We start from the raw sequence: 22,256 nt of genomic DNA on the forward strand, positions 1-22,256 counted from the left end.
TCCCATGGAAAAGCCTAAAGAGGTCTGAAAAAGGTGTTTCACGTTGAGTTAAAGATACAGGAATGTTAGGATAGGATATTTATGATTTATTTATTGAAATGAAAATGTAAAAACGCAAGTAATTTGCATGTTAAACAGTACAGAACAATTGTTTTTAATAAAATGTAGATAATTCATTTTGATTTTCTTTGGTGAAGGAATATGGCTAGCTAGTCTCGGAACATCTGCTAAGAAGATTCACCAGTGGTGTCACACTTCAGCTTCTCAGTCTTTCACACTGGAACCACTTCCATTCTCCCTTTACCTGTGGTTTTGGCAAGGACCTCTTGGGATTTCATCCTCTTTTTTATCTCCCTCTCCAGCTGACTTGTCTGAGAAGAACAGGACTCCCATTGGCTGAATTTTAGATTTCCATAGGCAGGCCTACGGTAGGTTTATAAGCTTCAGTGGTCCTTTTGCAGGTCTCCACCCTTAAGATAGCCTGCATGTGAAGCATCACTTCCATTTGATCAGATGTGATGTAGAAGTCCTTGTACGTGCATTTTTCGTAAATGGCGTTTGGCCTAGTCGTTTTGTAGAATGACATTTAGAAAACCCCAGGTAACCATAAGGCAGTCGAAAGTATCCATTTCCAGTCAGATGACTGTTGGTCATGGGGAGATATGTAGTATATACCTAGTACCTGTTGAAAATGGCTCTCTGCGGATTTAGTGAGTTAGTGTCATTTGGTTAAAGGGCTAGTAAAAATACATTTGCTGTTACTGTGAACAAATCAAATATTGTAAAAAAATCCAGGACTGACAAGCCAGTTGTTTGATAAATATTTGTTAGCAGTGCCTTGTGTATGGTGTCATTATTGATTTCCTTTCACCTCCACTTACTTCTTCCTAATGAACAACATTTTTTTCGAAGCTTGAATTTCAAATCAATGGCTCCTGTGATGGGCTTGTTCCACATAAAAGATGCTACATCAGAAGCAACCAGACGGAGAAAGGATATAGAAGAAGGTGGTTGGTCAACATCTGGAATGAGAGAAATAACACCCCACAAACAGAGCAGAGGAAAAACTACAGGCTGAAGTAGCTCCAGGACTCATGCAGAAGAGTGTGCTCCTGAAAACAGCGCAAAGAGTGAGGAATGTGATGGACTCCTAAGGAGGCAGGATGCAACCTGGAACCCCACACTATAAATACCACCCAGTCGAATTGGAGGACTGTGAAAAAAAAAAATTAATGCATTAACAGATCATAAACCAGACACGCTGCCCATGGTCGAATTGGAGGGTTGTGATAAAAAAATAACAATAACAATATTAATGATAAGGAGTGATAGAAAACGAGCAGGCAAAGATCCTATGGGACTATGGTATCAGAACAGATAGGATGATATGTGCCAGTAGACAGGACACGATGTTGATTTCCAAATCAAGAAGAAAGTATCACTCATTGATGTCGCAATACCATGGGACACCAGACTAGAAGAGAAAGAGAGAGAAAAGATCGATAAGTATCAAGACCTGAAAATGGAAATAAGAAGGATATAGGACATGCCAGTGGAAATTGTACCCGTAATCATAGGAACACTAGGGGGCACGATCCCAAGATCCTTGAAAAGGAACCTAGAAAAACTGGATGCCGAAGTAGCTCCAGGACTCATGCATAAGTGTGTGCTCCTGGAAACAGCGCACATAGTGAGAGAAAAGTGATGGATTCCTAAGGGGGCAGGATGCAATCCGGAACCACCCCACACTGTAAAAACCACCCAGTTGAATAGGAAGAGTGTGATAGACCATAATAATAATAATAATAAATTTAAGGTGAAGTTCTGGAAGAAATGTTGTTTCCATTCAGGGTATCAGTAGCTGGGTAATGAAGGCATGGTGACCAATCATTTGAGATTTCTAGATGCCATTCATTAACCTGGAGAACTTCTGCTTTCCGAAAGCCTCTTTATCATGATGGGGATCAGCTCTGGCTCTCCCATCTCGAAGATTTGCCGTAAAACCGACGTAGAGAGGAAACCTGGAGACTCGATTTTACAATATTATAACAGTATAACACAAACACTAAGTCTGTACGTCAATCTGCCCCGTGGGGACCTCATGCTTTGTTTGGCCTTATTCTGCCTTGGCTACGCGGGTGGTATTTCAAGTGTTAAAGTCATGGATGTTTCACTGTATATATAAGTATATGTATATATATCATTCACCAGCCTTTTCAGAGTTAGGAATAAGTGGGCCCGGAAGGTAAGAAACTTGCTAAAATGTATCTATAACAAAGGATGTAACTCCTGGCTATTTGCCACATCAACTTCCATAAAAAGAAAGTAAACTTATCTTTAAATCTGCCACACAGTTGACCCAAAAGTGGCCAGGACTCGATAAATATGCCTTTTGGTGCCTCTTCCTCCAAACTGGGGAAGAGTTATGCTTGCAAGTTCAAGAGACACTGTGAGTTGCTTGCAGCCTTGCCTCAGCTTCCTTTACTATTTAGTGACAGCGTCACTAATACAGACATATTTATAGGAATGGAATGAAATTAGCAGTTTAGGCCCTAGGCCAAGCACTGGAACCTACAAGGTCATTCAGGGAAATTGAGAGTAGGCAGGTGTGAAAGGTGTAACAGGAGGAAAACCTCAAAGCAGTTGCACACTGAATCAATTGTTAGAAGAAAGTGGATAGCAAGATGAAAGAGAGATAATATGAAGGAATGAAAGGGGTTGCAGCTGGGGTTCTAAGGAAGGCTGCAAAGAACCTCAAGTAATACCTACAATGCATCCTGTGAGGTGCGCTGATGGCACTAACCCCCTACAGGGACACATTTATACTTTAATTTACCAATTGAATATTTCCCTACTTTCATTCGTTATTTCCTTATAGTTCCTTTAGTGAACACCATGAACATTATACACAGTCCCTTGCGACTGATCAACAGCACATAAGCTGCGTTTTCGTAACTAACTGTGGGAAAACGAATTTAATGGAATAATTTTGGTAATTTTCTGTTTGGTCCTGTGTGCTACTGTTGGTCTTCTCATTTTGCCATAGAAACTGAGCAAAAAGGGGCGTTTTACCTAAGGTTTTAATCTAGACTTGTGCAGCTTGCTGTCTTGTCGTGAAATCTGGTCCTAATGAACACCTTAATATCCTTTGGAAATTTGAATTTCAAATCCATGGCCCCTGTGGTGAGCTTGTTCCATATGAATAGGGTTCATCTTCTGAATAATAATAATAATACTGTTATACCTTCCCTCATTATGAGTTACCTTTCACCTGACAATCTGTTCCAGATACTTCTGTAACCTGCTCTTGGGCAACGAACCGTACAGAAGAACTTTTAGCAAGACCATGTCTCGTATGTGCTTCTGGGGTGAATACTTTGAGCTGGAGTCCATACCTCAGGTCAGTTCTTGGCTTTTATTGCATAATATTTTTACCTTTCTCATATATATATAATATATATATATATATATATATATATATATATATATATATATATATATATGCTAGAATAACAGGACCTAAAATGGATGGTAGTAAAGGGCGATTTTCCGTATACCAGAAGATGGGGACAGAACAGTCCTTGAAAGCTTGTAACTTTTATAAAAAATGATGTCGTGTTATTCTTTGCATGACTGCACAGTACAATATATATATATATATTATATATATATATATATATATATATATATATATATATATATATATATATATATGTGTGTGTGTGTGTGTGTGTGTGTGTGTGTGTGTTGTGTGCGGGTGTTTGCGGTAACAGTTAAAAGATCCCCTAAGCCTCTAGATTTCCTTAAACAATTTTATTTCGCTTGCCACTACAAAGCCTTGAAAGCAACTGGAGGTACCTGAATTCTCACGACAAGAATTTGACATCACAAACAGTGAGTTTGTGATAGACTTTGCTAGAGCTGGAATGGCTCCGTCCTCACTATCATAGCACTGCGCTTAAGCAGTTACTATAGGATTTAAGCTTAAATATATATGTAACGATTAAAAAATCACAGTAGATGCATGTGACTTCATTATATAAGTGAATACCACATGAAAATCATGGGCAGAAATCCGTACTGAAGGCTTTTGCTTTTATTGAGGCATTTTTTTTCGTATGTGCCTCGACAATGCCTAAATAAAGGTGAAAGCCCGTGGTACAGATCTCTGCCTAACACTTTCTTGTGGTATTCGCTTAAATATGTAATGAATATTAATCTGTGATGATACTCTCACCTAGGAACGATGGTTTAGGGTGGGATTAAGGTAAACCATTCATTGATATATTTCATCCCCTACAGCAATAAAGGCTAAAATGCTCTCCTACAATGGTAAGGAAGGGTCTATTCCAGCTCTGGAAAGACGTACTATCTGTACGATCTCATAAGAAATTCAGATCTCGGAATAGACTTACATTTTTCCTTGTGGCAGAGTGGTTAACCCACTGTAGAGTTCTGAACCTCATCATGGGAGTGGAGATTTCCTCATTAAGATTCATGGCTCCGTAGTGATAAGTTTCCATAAAATAACGAGGAAGTCAAGAAAGTAAAATGTAGCTATATCTAAGAGCCATAATTCTGTCTAAGAGAGACAAATAGATCTTATATATTGTATATAAAAACTCAATTGGAGATCAAATAATATCTTGAGTTCACAATCCTGCATTCCAGTTTTGCTCCTTCCGAGTGGACCTCTTGCGGGAGGGAGACAAGAGACCAGGTCACAAGAAGATAGGATCCGTGGAAATTGACCTGCCATCCGTAAGCTCGTGTCCTACGAAGCTGGTCGACGAATGGTACGCCGTCAAAGTGGACAACAAACAGGATCGAGAGATTCCTACACTCAGGATCAAGCACAGGTCAGGGATCCTAACTGGTGGGTTACTCAGTTTCAGGTATATGATACAGGGTCAAATGGACCCTGCTTAATTAAATGAAATAAATCAACTAGGTCAACTTGAGCGCCCACGATCTCGCTGAAGAGGCTTTGTCTAGTTCCGACATCCTGAAGAATTCACTGTTTTCAAATTTTCCAAAACACTCGAAGCTGTACTCTAAGCATTCCAATCTGTCTGCGTCACCCGTTTCCCGACCTAATTTTAACTATTAACATACCAGTGCTTGTTAAATATATTTTATAAGGATAGAATATCTGAATGGAGAAGAGAGCCCTGTTTTACAGACTATAATTCTTTAATAAATATCAAGCACAGATTGGGGATAGTTGAACAAAACCTTTGATAAGGCTTTCTTGATTTGTGTGTAGCAGCTTCAACAAATAAATAAAATAATAAATAAGTAAATTTTGGTAGGTTATGCACATAAATTTTCATGGCCTGGTGGTAAATAAACGACTGAAATATGAGACTTTGGGTATAAAGTCAGGAACTGAGACCCTAGCAACGTTCAGTGTTCAAGACATGTACAGTAAGGAGTTGGAGTTGTTGGGCAGCCAAGATATCTAGAAAATAAGTGAGATGAAGTACAAAATCCATAGGTGGCACCTCCATTCCGGCTATAAGTCTTCTATCTTCCTCCCCGATGTTTGTAGCTATTTTTTCTTATTCAGAGGGTAAACCTACAAACTACTTTGTTGCTATTAGGAAAGCCCTATGGAAAAGCCTAAAAAGGTCTGAAAAAGGTGTTTCGCGTTGAGTTAAAGATACAGGAATTTGATGATAAGATATTTATGATTTAATTATTAGAATGAAATTGTAAAAAAATAAATAATATGCATGTTAAACAGTATGTGACAATTATTGCTAATAAAACATAGCTTATTTTAATTTTCGTTGGTGAAACAACACGCTATCTGACCGTACATTTTAGCACATGCTGGAGTAAACTGGAGGTTGGATCACACCTTGTTCTTAGTGCAACAACTCCACAGCTGCACTAAGTTGCACTTACAAGCAATTGTCACGAAGGTCGGACACTTAGATGGGAGAGAGCAGGCTGGAATGGAGGTGGAGCAAAAGGCCAAAAAGCAGTTACAGCTACAGATATTATCAATTCACAGAACTCGTGCATCTGGGATCCATCCCCGTCCCTATGAAGCTCTTGATTGGCTAGTGATCAGCCAGTCACAGGGCTGGAAACTCGTCAGTCTCTCCCAAACCGTCACCGAGTAAACATCTACGCTCCGACCTCTCCTGACGAACTTGTCTTTCAAAAGTGTGAATTAATAATAGGGGCCAATGGGACATCACAAACACCCTCTAGCAGAGCCTACAGTACCCCTCTAAAGGGATGGGCTAGTGATGACTCCTCTACCATTGTGGAAAAGTGAAGAATCTCATGCCTCAAACTGTCTTTTTTCTCACATCCACTGAACCTTCAATGAGCCGTTATTATTACTATTGTTATTATTATTAATATCATTCTTATTATTTCAGTAGATGTAACCCCTATTCATTTGGAACAAGCCCACTGGAATCTGAATTTGGGATTATTATTATTATCATTATATTGTATGCTGGAAGTAAACCCTCTTTTAAACACGTTTTATTAAAAATTATTGCTGCATCAGCGGCATTAATTTTATAGAGATTCTTCTCTATTTTTCTAATTGTGGTTTTCTCATAGCTGCTTAAACTGGTGAGCAATGCACCGAAGGCTGGCATCTCGAAAATCAGAAAACAATAAATGTCAGTTTTATTACAACGCCTAGGGCGATAATTAAAATTTAAAATTCAATTCGAATTTCAGCTATTCTGTGGAACAGGGCCGACGTTTCGTCTGGGGCTCCAGACATTTTCTAGGTGGAGGCTGTTGAAGGACTGAATGTGAAAAGTGAGACCCGGGCTGTTGGCTCAAGCTAGTTCCAGGGCGCGGATGTTGCCCTTGAACTAGCTTGAGCCAACAGCCCCGGAGCCAATGAAAAAACGGCGACATGAAGACCCTCGCTGAACCACCAGTACATAAGCAGATGGACTCACTTTCCACAATCAGCCCTTCAACAGCCTCCGCCTAGAAAATGTTGTATTATCACCATAAAACTCTTCTTGCAATTCAAGAATTTACTTACAATTTAATCTGTTTATTTGTTAATTTATAAAAATTTCTTCTATCATAACTGATCTCTTTCTGTGTTTCGTTTTACCCTGTGTTACATCTTTCCAGTGAACACCTTAATATTCTTTGGAAGCTTGAATTTCAAGTCAGTGGTCCCTGTGGTGGGTTTGTTCCTTATGAATAGTGCTTATCTATTTAATAATAATAATAATAATAATAATAATAATAATAATAAATAATTCAGATTCCTATGGGCTTCTTCCATATGAATAGGGTTCACATTCTCAACAATAATAATAATAATAATAACAAATAATAATAATAATAATAATAATAATAAAATAATAATAATAATAATAAGAATAATACAAATTCAGATACCAGTGGGTTTGTTCCACACGAATAGGGTTCACATCTCAATCAATAATAATAATAATAATAATAATAATAATAATAATAATAATAATAATAATAATAATAATAACCCAATTTCAGAATCCAGTGGACTTGTCCCATATGGACAGGGTTATAATAATAATAATAATATTCCCTTCTCAGATTCCAGTCGTTGGACATACTCCCTCTGCAACGGTACAACTCGCTGCGGCTCTACTTGAGGGACAATGCCACGACCCTCTGCAGCATCTTGGAGCCTCTCCTGTGCGTCAAGGCGAAGGAGGACATCGCCAGCGCCCTCGTGAACATCATGCAGGCAGAGAACTTGGCCATTCCCTTCCTCGTCAGTCTGATCTTGACCGACATCCAGAGAATGGGTATGTCTGGAGTTGTTACAGTAATAATAATAATAATAATAATAATAATAATAATAATAATAATAATAATAATAATAATAATAATAATAATAATAATAAGTCTTATTGAAAGATATTGCTGCATAAGCTGCATTCAACTTGTAAATAGTCTTCTCTATTTTTCTGATAACTGCTTTCTCTCTGCTACTACAACTGGCGAGTTATGCGCTTTTAATTAAATGGAAACTATGACTGTAATAAAAAGCTCGTGTCATTTTTAACTATTGCCAATATAGGAATTATTGACCCTCCAGTGCAACAAAACTGCTTCTAGTTTAAAGATGCATTACTCCTTTTGTTGCTGTTCAAATTCATCTCCCCTCGAAATTGAAATCATATTGACTAGAAAAATCAAAAGTTCTCCATTTTCCTCTTCTTGCTGTTCAAATTCACCTCTCAGACCATCGAAAGGTGTCAGGATTGCGTCATAGTTTCTAGCCTTTGTTTACCCTTCCCTTGAGGATGGTCTCTTGAATCACTGAGCCATCATTTATGTGATGGCTATTCTGGTTTCCTTGAAACAGACTTTTGGTGACCACTCACTTACCACAAGGGTTAATCCCATTGACCATCAGCTCAGGATATCAGAGCGACAAGAGGGGATTAGCAACTCTCAAGGAAACCAGAATAGCCATCACATAAATGATGCCTCAACAAGAAGTTCCAGAAGACTGCTGGGCCTTGACGCAGGCTGACAACCTACACATCTCTTGAAAATGGGCCACAGATAGGGCCTGAAAGTACTCGAGTGTTGATTAAAATAAAATGTAAATACTTATAAGTAAACACGTTATACACAGTAATTTTGTGGGCTTTTTTCAATAACAAAAATAATAATTTTCGTACTGGAAAATCTGCATGTTCACCTCCAGCTTAAATACCTCCTTTAGACAATGATTTATTAAGGTACCATAATATCCAAAGAGGGAATGAAAATGAGAAAAAAGCAAATCGAAAACTTGGCAATTTTGTGCAGAAATCAACCGAGGAAATTAAGGAATAATAACCTAAAAAATGACCTCTGAAAACTTCCCGATTTCCTCACACATTTCATTGAATGCCTTGGAAGCCAAAAGTGGAAATTCTGTTTCAAATGAGCTGGAAAGGTTCTCTCAGTCTTCCAGTCATTTCCTGTCGTTTCTCCCACCAGCTGACAACGAGCACCTCCTCCTGCGTGGAAACAGCATCGCCACGAAGGCCATCGAAGCCTACATGCGACTGGTGGGCGAGTACTACCTGCAGGAGACCCTGTCAGAGCCGATACAGGCACTCATAGCCGCTACCGAAGAGCTGGAGGTGGACCCCCTGAGGATCACGAACATGGCGTCGCTCCCCGACCACAGGGAGGCTCTCAAGACCTGGGTGTCCAGGGTCTGGCAGAGGATCACTCAGTCCAGTCATAAGTTTCCATTGTGAGTTGACATTCACTCGCTGCAGCTAAGTATTTATTCTCCTTGTAAGTTTACTATGCCTCACTGAAGGTACGAATTTCCAACTTCAGTTAAGAATTTCGTAGGCTACTCACACGATCTCTTTGGAAGGTGCTCACTCGGTAATCTTTCTATGCAATATCTTTGTAATATTACGATCACTGAGTCCATCCATAAGTTACCCTTAAACCCCTGACTTACCCACTCTACGTAAGCATGCTCCATGTAAGTTTAGTGTAGCCTTGAGTTCCTCTTGGAAGTGTAGAATCAATTAGGCCGTCCATAAGTTGCCCTTTTAGGTTGTCTAGCTATGAGTTTCCCTTTCAAGTTAAAAATCACTTATTCTAAGCTCAACAAAACCCCTTTCTGAATTAGGAACCTTTCGGTCCTCTTAAATACTCTCTCTGTAAGATTGGATTCACTTGGGCAGTGGTAAGTTCTTCTTGTTAGTTTAGACTGACTCGGTTAAGAATTCCCCCTCGTGAGCTTTGAATGACTTGGTTATGCAAGTTTTTACCTTATGAGCTTTGAATCACTTGGTATAGTTAAGAACTTCCCCTTCTGAGCAGTGATTTACTTAGTTAAGCTAGGAATTCCCCTTTCGAGTTTTAGATCACCTAGTCTAGTTTGGAACTCCCCTTCTGAGTAGTGATTCACTAACTCCAGCTTAGATCTTCCCTTATGAGTTTTGGATCACTTTGATTAGTTAGGAACTCCCCTTCTCAGTTGTGGTTCACTTATGGATTTTGGATCACTTAGACTAGCTAAGAATAAAGTTCAAAATCATTCACTTTAGCTGCAAGTTCTCCCTGCAAGTTTATAATAATTTATCTGGGCTAAATTTATCACTTATGTGTTAAAACTCAAGAAGAGTTGCAAGGATTCTCTTTGTAAGTTTTTAAAAAATTCACTTTCTAATCATGAACTTTGCATTCAGCTAAAATAATAATATCTTCCACTTGGTCCAAAACTCATAAGGGGAATTCTTAGCTGGACTGAGTGAATCACAGCTCATAAGGGGAAGATCTAGGCTTGACTAAGTGAATTACTGCTGAGACGGGGATTAACTAGAACAAGTGATTCAAAGCTCGTGAGGTAAAAACTTGGCTGAATTAAGTAATTCAAAACTCAAGAATGTAATTCTTAACCGAATCAGTCTAAACTAACAAGAAGAACTTACCACTGCCCAAGTGAATCCATTCCTACAGAAGGAATACAGTTCGACGAAAAGATTCCTGACCCAGAGAGAGGTTTTTGTTGAGCTTAAAAGAAGCGAGTCATAACTTACAAAGGGGAGTTCATAACTAGACTAGCGACTCTAAACCAACCCAGAAAATTCAACCATAACCTCAGTGACCTCTTAACTTCTCGATTTCCTCACACGTTTCACCGAAAGTATTGGAAGTCAAGAGGGAAATAAATAAAAGGCAGGAATTCTAGAAAATCGTTTCCATTAACTTATCAGCCTATAAAGAAAAATCTTCTACCACAAGACAGATCAACAAGAGCCTCACTAAGTGTGTGTCTATGTATATAAATACATATTTATAATATACACACACATATATATAATAATTTTATATTCCAACCCTTTTTCTTATTTGGGAAGTTTATGGGACATGAGTTTGGTACCACCATACCCTGTCCCCGAAGAATGTTCAAAACTATTATGCTGTCTGGCCTTACTTGGTGATGATCCAACCGAGGAATGACCAGAGGTATATCGGTATATCTCGACAAACAGATCACTATCATTTCCCTGATTCACTATGCTACTTATACTAAGAAGTTCAGTGAGGACCAGGCAGCCCTAAGCTGAATGCTTTCGTGTCTTGGCAGAGAACTCCGCCGGATCTTCCACTCCCTCCGGATGCACCTGTCCACTCAGGAGAAGGACGAGGTCACGGACAAGCTCCTGTCAGCCTGCGTCTTCCTCAGGTTCATCTGCCCAGCCATTCTCTACCCGTCGCTGTTCAACATCACACAAGGTGACAGTTTGAAAGTGTGAATGGTCTGTCGCCTCTCTCTCTCTCTCTCACTTCATCTGATTACCGGTGTGTTTTAGTCTTTTCATTCATTTGAAGTTTGTCCCTTAAAGATGGTTGTCCATTCGTAGAACTTGACAACTGAAAATACTTCTTTGTCCTTTTTAACACTTCACTTGATGTACTACATTAAATCGGTTCAAACGTAGCTGTCTTGAAATAACGTTAACCCCCAAAAAATAGGTTATCATACGAATACCTTTAGGATAATGCCGTACCTCTCTCCCTCTGAATCTCAAAAGACCATTCTTACGAAAGTCAGACTTCAGCCTTCATTATGGCCAGCTGAAATGTTTTAACCCATTCCAATTAAACTGTGAATTGCCTTGACATAAGCCTTTTTTTTGGGGATGAGGACTGCCAAATTAATCTTGAGAAACTTACATTTCAACTTAACTCGCGACAGACTGTGACTTACTCCTGAAAATGCCATAATGAAGGCCGTAGCCTGATTTTCGTAGGAATTGTCTTGTGATCTTTATAAGGAGGGAAACTGGGCATTATTTCAAAAGTATTGGTATTATAACCCATTTTTTGAAAAAAAAGATACTTCAAGAAAGTCACGTTCGAACCTATCTATGATAAGAAATACGGTAATGACATGAAATGAAAGATAAATTGAACATACCTGTGATAAAACAAAACCAGTAATAATATGAAATGATGAAATGAAAGATTCATTAAACCTGAAAACAAGCATACACTGACGGATGAAGAGGAAAAATGTTGCAAATTGAATTCATGCAATGATTCAAGTCCTTTCAAACGTACCAATGAGACTTCTTGAAACTCAGGTGCGATATGGACGACACTGCCACTTGGCAAGACTGAAAAGAAGAAGAAGAGAGAGAGAGAGAGAGAGAGAGAGAGAGAGAGAGAGAGAGAGAGAGAGAGAGATGACGAATCCTAGTCTCTTGCAGAGTATCCAGACGAAGCGACAGTGAGGAACTTGACCCTGGTCGCGAAGACGCTGCAGACTTTGGCGAATTTCACGAGTTTTCGCGGGAAGGAAAACTTCATGGAATTCCTCAGCGATTTCATCGACAGGGAACAGGAGCAGTGCAGGAACTTTCTCGGCATCATATCAGTGAGTCTCTTTTGCGAATTTTGTTTTTGTAGTCTCATATCTTAAAAACGACAGAGGCTAGAGGGCTGCAAATTGGGATGTCGATCGTCCACCCTCCAATCATCACACATACCAAATTGCAGCCCTCTAGCCTCACTAGTTTTTATCTTCTTCAAGGTTCAAGTTAGCCATGACCGTGCGTCTGACAGTGCTATAGGGGCTGAAAGTTTCATTGGCTGCGTTTCATACATATGCTGTGCAGAAAACTCGACTGCGCCTAAATAAGTCGAAACAATCGTTAGGAGAGGGTGGAGGGAGAGATGGAAGAGGAGCAATATAAACGGGGGTACAGTAAAATGAATGAAAGAGGTTGCATCACAGGGAAGGCACGCTACTAATGACCTTAAGTAATGCCTACAGCGCACAGCATAAGGTGCACTGATGGCATTACATCCTCCTTCGGGAGGACCCAGGACATAGTAAAAGTTGAGAGTTGTCATCGTGAAATGGAACTATATCGACATCAAACGAAAAAGGTCCAATTAGTTTTCCAGACAGATCTTTATCTCTCTCTCTCTCTCTCTCTCTCTCTCTCTCTCTCGTAGGCTTTTCTATCTCCGCTTCTGCATCAGGAAATATCAAAGCGCTTGGCCCTCCTGGTCTTGTTTCTTTTTTAAATTTTTTTTAATATTTTTTTTTTTCAAAAAGGGCTTCCCCTTTCTGCACCTTTTCTCACCCTTTCCCTGTCCTCTTTATTTGCAAGTCTGTGCAATTGAGTTTTCTGTACAGCGTGTATAATGCCGTGTGAAACTCTCAGCTTTGGCCCATGAAACTCTCAGCCACAGCCCATGAAAATCTCAGGCACAGCCTGGTGGTAGCCTGTGTTGTTGGCAGCTATAGCACTGCCAGATGCACGATCGTGGCTGACTTTAACCTTGAATGTAATAAAAACTAGTGAGGCTAGAGGGCTGCAATTTGGAATGTGTGATGATTGGAGGATGGATGATCAACATACCAATTTGCAGCCCTCTAGCCTCAGCAGTTCTCAGGACGGACAGACAAATGGCCATGTCAGCAGTTTTCGTTTACAAAAACTAAAAAAGGCTAAAAAGAACCATAATGAAATTTTTTTTCGTTCAAATTTCCTGTTATTTTGATAATGCCTTTTGCTGTAGGACGGGTTATAAAGCTTAGGCCAAAGGCCAAGCACTGGGACCTATGAGGTCATTCAGCGCTGAGAAGGAAATTCTTCAGAGTGGGTAGGTTTGAAAGGGGGCTGCTGCGGCTAAGGGCTGCAGAGACGCTGCAAGAAGGAACGTTTGGTAAAATGCTTACAGTGCACCCCGTGAGGCGCACTGAAGGCACTAGCTGCCTACAGGGTTTTTTTACTCTAGGACCTTGATTTTGACTGCATAAACACATTTTAACATAGGCCTATATAAAACAAAAGGCCCAAAGAACACCTAGCTAAAACACACACGCACACACTCTCTCTATATTTCAATGTACCATTAACATTAATGTGGTTATCATTTATTCCCACAAACTGCAACTCGCCAATGAGTTGATTATTGTGCATTGCATTACATATCATCAGTAACGCCACTAATTTCATCACTATCACCACATTATCACCCTGCTGGCAAAATCAGAACTGCTGGGCACCAGCAGTTCCACATATCGTTTCAATTCATTTGCAATTTTTTTCTCTTTATAAAAACAAGAGAATGGTAGTAATTTTTCAAAGGATTATTGATAATCTATACATAATTTCTCATATTCACGTATATATTCATAGTTTTGTGCTCATAGTAAGGATAGGGAGCTCCAAATAGTATCTGGAAATGTATCTAGCAGCACCATGCCAATCCTCGAAGATGGTCCAGGGGCATACATGCCCAAGCCAGTGGCAATACCAAGCTACCCAGCTTTCGAGGGAAAACGTACTAAAAACTGTTTTGTTTGCCGTGACTGTAAAAGGCCCGCCACTAATGCTGTTATACCTGTGCAGTTATGCCTGCACATTCGACCTGTGTAGGGAAAACTGAACGCCCACTAACGTTCAGTCATACCCAGGTAAAACTGACAGTTAGTGGTTTTGGTTTCGCTGGCACAGGCCGGCTGCACAGGCATAACTGGGCAGGCAAAACTGAACTTTAGTGGCAGGTATAAAAGTGTGCCTACCCTTTAGTCATGATTCTTCGTCTTCTTCGTGTTCTTCTTCTTATTGCAGAGTCTGCATTGCGAGAACGAGAGGCCCATGGAATTTGGGGGGCAAATCGACATAGGCAGACAGTGTGCGCTGCTTCACCTCCACCTGACTGATGCACTGGCACAGATGGATGGCCCGGTGAGTTCGCCGCTCTCTCATGATTCTCTCAGGCTCCACTCAAACACTCTTTTCATAACTATTCCCTCCATCATTATAGTCACTCCAAAAATAGGGTGTCGCATATTGAATACCACATCACTCTATGTTTATATTCACTTTGTTGGTATAGCAGTTAGCGTCATGGCATGCCACATCTCCCCCAGGCTGATAAAGAATCACTACCTTTGTATCATGATCAGTTATTGCTACAGTGTGAGGTCTATGGTGAAGACTGAAACCAACATTCTTTGGAAGCTTGAACTTCAAGTCAATGGCCCCTTAGGTTTCATCTAATGAAATAATAATAATAGTAATAATAATAATTGCCAAAGGTTGCAGATCATGGAATAGGCATTTATTTGTGATACATAAACGCCATCTCAAAGTTTCTCATGTACACCTTAATTGCTTGGATTAGTTATATTGTAAGTGCATCATTCTATAATGCAGACTCTCTGAACAGTGACCAATGGCATGGGCATCTGAATGCCTTTGTCTGAACCACACTTTTGTCGAGGAGGGGCAGTGCAGGGCACAGTTCTCCAATAAGCAGAGAAGGCATTTCAAAGATTTTAGATTTCCAGAAACTGACCACGAAAGGAGTCAGTCAACGGACTCGGCTACCCAAGGACTGCTGCCGAGTTAAATGGGTGAAATAGTGCCATCTCAAGTGTTTTGAGGCCATTAAAATCAGAAGTTGGCTAAAATAATACCCAATGAAAAGACAAAGCTTGAGCAACTTTCAGGGAGAAAAAAAGTCCCTGAATGAAATTAGACCGGAACAAATAAGGATGTTCTCATGTTTACTGTTTGTAAGTGGGATTAAGTCAATTAAATAAAGGTTGCCAAAGGGAGACAGGTCGTTTTTCAAATGGTGGAATTTATTTCTAAATAATCTGTGGTTTGGCAACCCTAATTATTTTGTCATCTTCTTCGTCCTTTCCTTGGGTAATATTATAGTCAACGCATTCAAGCACCTTATGAAATTATATACAGATGCAACAAGATATTCCCTACAGTTCATCAGCAAAACAAGAAGCTAAGGATGACCAGTGTAACTCCTTCCACCCTTGATTCAACGCTGCTTCAGTGGGAATGTAACCACGAGTTGAAAAACAGAGAAAGGTCTAAGTGAAATTGACTTTTTAACATAAAGTACTCTGAACACAGGCTTGTAGTTAATAAGCCATTATCCCAACACTGAAAGGCAAGACCTGAAGACCTTAGAGGGGGAGATATTTTGTGGGGAAGTTTAGAAGGACTGGAGTTCAAGATAACAGGAATAATGGATAACTGAGGTTGATAATCAAGGACCCCATCACATCACAAGCTGCTATGGGTGGAGCAAGAACTTCTGAAGGGTATGAGGAAGGAGTTTATGCATGGTAGTAAAGGACAGGAACATCTACAGGATCTGGCGAAGGAAAAATAATGAAACAGCTAATGCCAGAAGGGTAATTTGGAGTTAAAAGACAACCAACGAAGGATATTTAATATCAATTAGTTTGTCTGTATGTTAAAGTCCCCATAAGTAAGAAATTCCTGTGAAGACAAAATATCAAGACCAGTTCTAGGTGAGATTTTGTTAAGGATCACGGTAAGCATCACTGGACAGTGTCCCTGTGAGGATGAGCAGACTGTCTAGCACTGACGCTAGGTTTCAATCAACAAAGGGTGTAGTAGCATCAAATGACAGGAGAGAAAAAAATATATGAATCCTCATTACTTCTGTCATTCATGGAAACATATTTCCAGGTTAATCAGAATGAAGCCAGCCAAGTGGTAGCCCTGGTGGAGGGCGTCAACTCCTACCTGGGAACAGACCGGAAAAGGAAGCAGCCGATCACTTGTCAGATGTCCCACGCTGCCACCTCACTGCAGCTGTCAAACCAATCATATTTACACGTTTCTTCTCGAGTCAACAACAATTACATGTGAGTGGAGTACATCTCTAATCTTTGGGGCAATACGGATCTTTCCTAGATAGTGACCCACCGAGGCTTTTAACCCATTATGTATCCACCTTTGCGGCGTGTTTAGTCGAGCCCGTTGGGGATTACCATAAACAAAAGACTGAAAATATCATAAAGATAAAGGACCCAAAAAATGTTAGTCCTAGATAACGACACCCAAAACCCTTGGGGGTCACTATCTAGAAAGATCTGATGATATGATAGCCGCGATGGACAAGAGGTAATTGTGAAAAGAGTCACCAACATTAGATAATTTTTGCGTTGCAGGTTTGATTTCCTTAGATATTTTGGAATTCTAAAAAATAATCCCTTTGATACTTCTGAATTCTAGACATTATTGCTATGGAATTCATATATTCTCAAGATTCTTCTTGCTCAGTTCATACCATCTAAGGATCATTTTCAGAAAAGACTAGTTTGCGAAAGAAATAATCCTACACAAATTCTGGGATGTAGTATTGTTCCCTGCTAATTCCTCTCTAGAGAAATTATTTTCCTGAAACTTTTTACTTTATAAAGACATTCCACACAAATCCCAGGTACCTGTAGTTGTGAAGAACTTATTTATTTCCAGAGATGACCAATCAGATGCCTTCATGGAACACCCATACGAAAATGATCTAGAGGAACCAAACCTGACCATCTTACGAGGAGCCACTCGAAAATCTTCATACTCTCCTTCAGGTGGTCCACTTTACCATCGTCCAAAGGTACTGCTTTTTCAGGTATCTTGTTGGAGACTGGCAGGAGCAGTTGTTGGTTTTGCACATACTTAAACAGATCATATCCTAAATGTAATAGCTTTATATTCACTTGATTACCTACAATAATAGAATAGAAGTGGATCTTTCTTGATTGTCCACCCCAAGTCGGGGCAGGGTAACTAAGGGATTGGGAGGGTAGGGGAAACATGATACATCCAACCCTGTTTGTCCACCCCAAAGTGGAGGCGGGGTAGATAGGGGATCAGGAGGGTGGTAGACATGATGGGCATTGCCGGCTTCCAGCACAGATCGCCATGAAGCTCATTTTCTTTATAATTATCAGATAGGTACCTGTCTGAAACTGACACAATGTGTTGTTGTGATATGACTGTGCATACAGTACATCATCTTTAAAATCACGTATGCTGATGAAACTGGCAGCATGGACAGTTTTTTATTCGCCTGTTTACACAAATTATTTCCTAAATGTCCTCAAAATTCTATATCTAATTATTGGTTTCTGTCTAAGTCAACTAACACAAATAAACCACTGGTCTGTATGGATATCTAGACAGAAATTCTCCCTCACTTTTTATACTCTTGTTATCAAGTCCTTATAATCCTAGGTTAACTGTATCCATGTAGATCTCCATGAAAATTGACCAACTGAACTACTATTATCGGATCTCTCCTGGATAGTGATCCACACGGGTTTTCAACACGGTCTTTGCAGAGTGTTTATTTCAAGCCCATTGGAGATGACTGTAAAATCATAAACAAACAACTGTAAATATCATAAAGATGATGACCTGAAGAAATATTAGTCCTAGATAGCGATCCCCGATCCCTCTTATCATATGGAGAGTATTTGCAAAGTTATTGCACCAGGTTTTGTGAAGTGGTGTCCCCGCAATGCTAAGGGAGTAGGGAGGGGGCAAAATGTTACTGTTCCTTGTGGCTGTCCAGTATTTCATATTAAGATGGCCATATGCAAACTAGAGCTTAGCTCGCTGAATAGCCACTAAAGATTGTTTTTATACTGTCTTATTGATCTTCAGGGGATATTATCCAAAATAGTATTTTCTACTTCTGTATTGAAAATCACTATCGTTGTAATAATGCACGGGAAGGAAGTCGGGCTTACCGTCATCTATAAACCTAACTTTCAACCCTTTTTAATCATCAGTAATGCTTTTATACCTAGTTTCCACTTTACAGGGTTTGACAGCTCGTGTTTTTTCTCCCACATGCTCTGACATGTACACTTATTGTCTGAATTCCCTTCTGGTCTGAGCCTTCATCACTACCTTTCCTCCATAATTTTATGGGCCTCCACATTAATCTTCAGCCCAATTTGTCCATATTTGCAACTGCTCCTCTACATACAAGCTCATCTCCAAACCGTCCTAATCTTTGAAATCTCTGTGAATGATCATTCAGTTCGCCTCTGTCCTCTCGTTTCCCACGACAGAATCGAGGAACGAAGAGCCTCAGCTACTTCTCCAGGGAAAAGACAGCTGCAACGGATCTCTCCACCAACGATGACTACGTTTTCGTGGACGCCATCAACCAGCACAGCGGGTCTCCTGGTTTTCCAAATCCAATGATGTAAGGAAATTTAGTATGGGGGTCTTGTAATTAGTAATACTAGTGGTAGCAGTGACATGACATAGAAGGTTGCAGAATGGTCTACAGTATCTAATGAAATCATAGAATTGCTTTAAGACTGATTTTCCATAGCAATGTACTGTTTCCACTACAAGAAATTTTGGGCTATTTTAATTTACTCTTAGGATGCCTTACCTTTGCATTAACTTCTGACAAGAACTCAACGAAAGAAAGATTTAAATTAAGCATAAAACAGTTACATGTTTAAATTATTTCAAGTTAATTGGAATGCCAGCTTTTCTAAGCCTGGAAAATTGGAAGTAGTTTTTTCAGTCTTTTCAGGATTCAGCCAAATTTTCTTGGAATTACATTGTAACTTTTCTGGATCTGAGAAAGTTCTTCAAGGTCACGTCCGTCACCCTGAAATTGAATATTCTGGTCGTAATTTCATTGCAGTTAGCCATGACTTATTCCCATATTTCATAAGCTATCAACAACCTTTGCCCTCAACACTGATAGTTCCTTGTCCTGATTGTCTGTATTTTTCATTTCCTCAGTATTCCAACGAATACCCTCCACACCTTCCCTCCAGAATAATAGTGGTTTTTCCTTTTTATTGTGATGCAAAGATACCAAAATAATCTTTGGCTTCTCTCCAGAACTAGTGGTTTCTTGTATCAGAATAAGTATAACTCAGGGTCATGTATGTGTATGTGAGAAGAAAATGTTTCTTCTGAACTGACTTTTTTCCTCAGGGAAACAAGCAACAACAATGAAATCATCACAAATGAAGACTGGCCCAATGGCAATCACTATTATGTGGAAGAGATGCCTAGGCCCGACTCCAGGCTGCATGGGAGGGGCTCTCCTGGTCCTCGCCTCAGCCCAGTTCCCCATCCTAGATACTCGCATAACAACAACCATGGTCGTCTTTACCCAAGGTAAGTAGGCTCACTGCGTACAGTGGCCCTAGGAGGCAAAGAATGCACTGAAAGCCAAGAATTTTTCATATGATGCCTAATGCTAAAACAACACTTGATCACCTAATAACTGTAGGGTGCAACATACACAGGAAATCATATTTTCTATCAGCGTTCCACTGAAAAGCTGCTTTTGAATACCAGTCTGCAACTGGCTAGGTCAGGCTGTTTAGAAGACGTTGACTGAAGCACAAATATTTACTCACAGGCCAAAACTGTTATCGGCTGTCTTGATTAATGGCGATCCGGTTTTATGACCTTGTCTAGTTTCATAAAAATTGGTGATTTATGGTGCCATAACGGGCCGAGTCTCAGTTATCCACACTATAAGGTGCCGATAATAGAGTTATGGTGCCATAACATACCTGACAGTGACATCATTAACCGAAACTTGCCACCTTAAGTGCCATAAATTGCCAAGTTATAGTTAATGGCGGTTTTCACTTATCAAGACCCTGCCATGGCCATGAACGGGAATGCCCGCGATAACTGCGGACTGCCTGTACACATATATATATATAATATATATATATATTATTAATATATCTATATATATATATATATATATATATATATAATATATATATGACTTATTCCCATATTTCATAAGCTATCATCAACCTTATCCCTTATCCACATAGTTTTACTTATTTACAGTTTGGAGAGTAAAAACTTCTCCCTGAGAACATAAAAATTTCAGGAATACAGCAAACAATTCACAAGTTATCATGCGCTCGACAAGCAAGTACTGGCTATAACATGATGAAAATATTCAGGCCAAATCATTCTACACTTTTATACAGTATATGATAGCTTCCCTTGTTTCTCAGACCTATGCCCTCCTGTTTCCCCACCAGTGCATCCAGACTGCTTGTAGCAATCTCGTTGCAATCAGCACTGCAGTTTATCAGTCTTTCTGTACCATAAAACCCTTATTTCTTGTAATGATGGCCATCAGTATACAGATGAATGTAAGTGGTATCTCTCAGTGAAACGAATAAATGTTCTTCATATTATTGAGAGAAAAATAAATCGAATGTGGATGTTACTAAGCTTTACTTTAAGAATACTTTGATTCTTGAAGTGATAAAATATAGGTGAAAAACTTTGCTCTGCATTTGCAATTGAACCACAGGCAGCAAAAAGTGATGTCAACTGTGTTTTATGAGGGACTTTGATATCTGAGTGGAGGATATGAATCGGAAAATGCTGCCATGTGCTTTGGCAAAATGCTTTAAATTTTGGTAAAGAAGAGGAACCAAGTCACTCACACCAAGCAAGGGATGATTGCTACTTGCAAAGCTGCATCTGCTGACAGGAAGCTTCTGCTCTAATTCAGGCAGAATGAAAGAAAACTGATGACGTGAGAGGCAACCAGCTTAAATAGAGTTTCTAACCATGACGAAACAGAGTACAACACGAGGCAAAAAAAGGTGCCAGGCTTTTAAGCATCTTGACCATCAAGACTGGTGCTCTGTGGCTATGCACATGGCAATGTGGTAAAGACTGGCGTTGTTTATCAGGCAAATAATCCTCTTGCTTTCAAAAAGAAGACTTGTCTTCCCATTTCCTGTCAACAAAATCCCAAAGATGTGCCACTGACAAAGAACCTATCACGAAAAGGGGAAGCACTTGTAGGAAGTAGGAAGCTTCCCATTCCAGATTTTATGATTGGCCCTCTGAGATCCCAATGACGTCAATGATGTCATACAAATGCCATACAAATTCTCGTTGGAATGCACTGGAAAGCTCAAGGATGTTTCCAAACTCCCTACTGGGCAAGCAAGGGCCATTCAAAATAATTGTTTGAACCAGCCAAAAACAGAAAATCATAGAAATTTTGGCTTAGTTTGCATGAATTTTTATAATGAAACATCTGAGATAAACATTAAGTATACATATTGTAACGACCAACTCAGACCAGACCATTACAATATATATATATATATACATTATATCTGTACGTATTGTAACGACTGTCTCCGACCATTACAATATTTCATATTAATTATCAGACCAGTCTCTTTTCATCTGTCCTGATCTGGGCCACAGTGGATTTATATTCCAAAGGTCTGGATCAGAAAAAAGTTACCAATGCCAAACAAAGACAACTCAAAGAGGGCTAAGGATACAACGCGACAACCAAACAATAATTTATCACAAAGGAATAAAATAACTAAACTGACAGTTCCCAAAAAATTTTCACTCAATATGTATTAGAGAAAGAAATGAGGGAGAGGTAGGAATTAATCT

The 22,256-nt window shown here is 39.6% G+C and overlaps 1 protein-coding gene across 1 annotated transcript in view; it reads left to right on the top strand.

Annotated features, from left to right (window-relative positions):
* The window catches only part of LOC135204841 (ras GTPase-activating protein raskol-like), a gene marked incomplete at its 3' end in the record, with an annotated part of 167,669 nt that extends 147,705 nt beyond the window's left edge, over nt 1–19,964 (top strand). Inside the window, 11 exon segments of the mRNA XM_064235049.1 lie at nt 3,289–3,400; nt 4,672–4,859; nt 7,573–7,787; nt 8,977–9,238; nt 11,096–11,244; nt 12,222–12,388; nt 14,601–14,717; nt 16,494–16,672; nt 17,286–17,421; nt 18,887–19,023; nt 19,779–19,964. Of these exon segments, the coding sequence (XP_064091119.1) occupies nt 3,289–3,400; nt 4,672–4,859; nt 7,573–7,787; nt 8,977–9,238; nt 11,096–11,244; nt 12,222–12,388; nt 14,601–14,717; nt 16,494–16,672; nt 17,286–17,421; nt 18,887–19,023; nt 19,779–19,964 (1,848 nt within the window).
* Between the last annotated feature and the right edge of the window lie 2,292 nt (nt 19,965–22,256).

This window comes from Macrobrachium nipponense, chromosome 47 (genome assembly GCF_015104395.2).
Source record: "Macrobrachium nipponense isolate FS-2020 chromosome 47, ASM1510439v2, whole genome shotgun sequence".
Lineage (NCBI taxonomy): Eukaryota > Metazoa > Arthropoda > Malacostraca > Decapoda > Palaemonidae > Macrobrachium > Macrobrachium nipponense.